The 861-nt window shown below is 67.2% G+C and overlaps 1 protein-coding gene across 1 annotated transcript in view; it reads left to right on the forward strand.

Annotated features, from left to right (window-relative positions):
• Itpr3 (inositol 1,4,5-trisphosphate receptor type 3) overlaps positions 1 to 861 on the forward strand; it is an 82,953-nt gene that overhangs the window by 70,178 nt on the left and 11,914 nt on the right. Inside the window, 5 exon segments of the mRNA XM_033766386.1 lie at positions 1 to 188; positions 287 to 401; positions 404 to 480; positions 577 to 678; positions 770 to 856. The exon segment at positions 1 to 188 is cut by the window's left edge and continues 19 nt beyond it. Of these exon segments, the coding sequence (XP_033622277.1) occupies positions 1 to 188; positions 287 to 401; positions 404 to 480; positions 577 to 678; positions 770 to 856 (569 nt within the window).

Consider the following 861-nt stretch of genomic DNA (forward strand, 5'->3'; position numbering starts at 1 on the left):
GTCAGAACAACAAGACCAACTACAACCTGGTGTGCGAGACCCTGCAGTTCCTGGACATCATGTGCGGCAGCACCACCGGGGGCCTGGGGCTGCTGGGGCTCTACATCAACGAGGACAACGTGGGCCTGGTCACCCAGACCCTGGAGACCCTCACGGAGTACTGCCAGGGCCCCTGCCACGAGAACCAGGTGGGCCGGGTGGGGAGCACAGCGCCGTGGGGCAGGGAGGCTGGGGCTGAGCCCGCTGGGTGCTGAGGGGTCCGGCCGGGCCCACTGCCTCCTGCCAGACCTGCATCGTGACGCATGAGTCCAACGGCATAGACATCATCACAGCGCTGATCCTCAACGACATCAGCCCCCTGTGCAAGTACCGCATGGACCTGGTGCTGCAGCTCAAGGTGGGCCGGCCCTGCGCCTGTGCGAGGCTGTCCGCGCGCGCAACGCGGAGCGCATCCTCATCAGCCTGCGGCCCCAGGAGCTGGTGAGGCTGGGCTGGGCGGCAGACAGGAGGAAGGGGTGAGGGCCCGGCTGGCCCCACTGCCCAGGAAGAGGGCATTCGAGCAGGTGCCGTCCCCAGGTGGACGTCATCAAGAAGGCCTATGTGCAGGAGGAGGAGCGTGAGAACTCGGAGGTGAGCCCGCGAGAAGTGGGCCACAACATCTACATCCTGGCGCTGCAGGTACAGCCCGAGGCCCCGCCCAGCCCCACCCGAAGCCCCGCCCCGCCCCACCAGAGGCCCCGCCCCTTAATGGCGCTGCCTTCCCGCCCAGCTTTCCAGGCACAACAAACACCTGCAGCACCTGCTGAAGCCGGTGAAGCGCATCCAGGAGGAGGCGGCCGAGGGCATCTCTTCCATGGTGGG

The sequence above is a fragment of the Fukomys damarensis genome, unplaced genomic scaffold, assembly GCF_012274545.1.
Source record: "Fukomys damarensis isolate Sample0158 unplaced genomic scaffold, DMR_v1.0_HiC HiC_scaffold_20, whole genome shotgun sequence".
Lineage (NCBI taxonomy): Eukaryota > Metazoa > Chordata > Mammalia > Rodentia > Bathyergidae > Fukomys > Fukomys damarensis.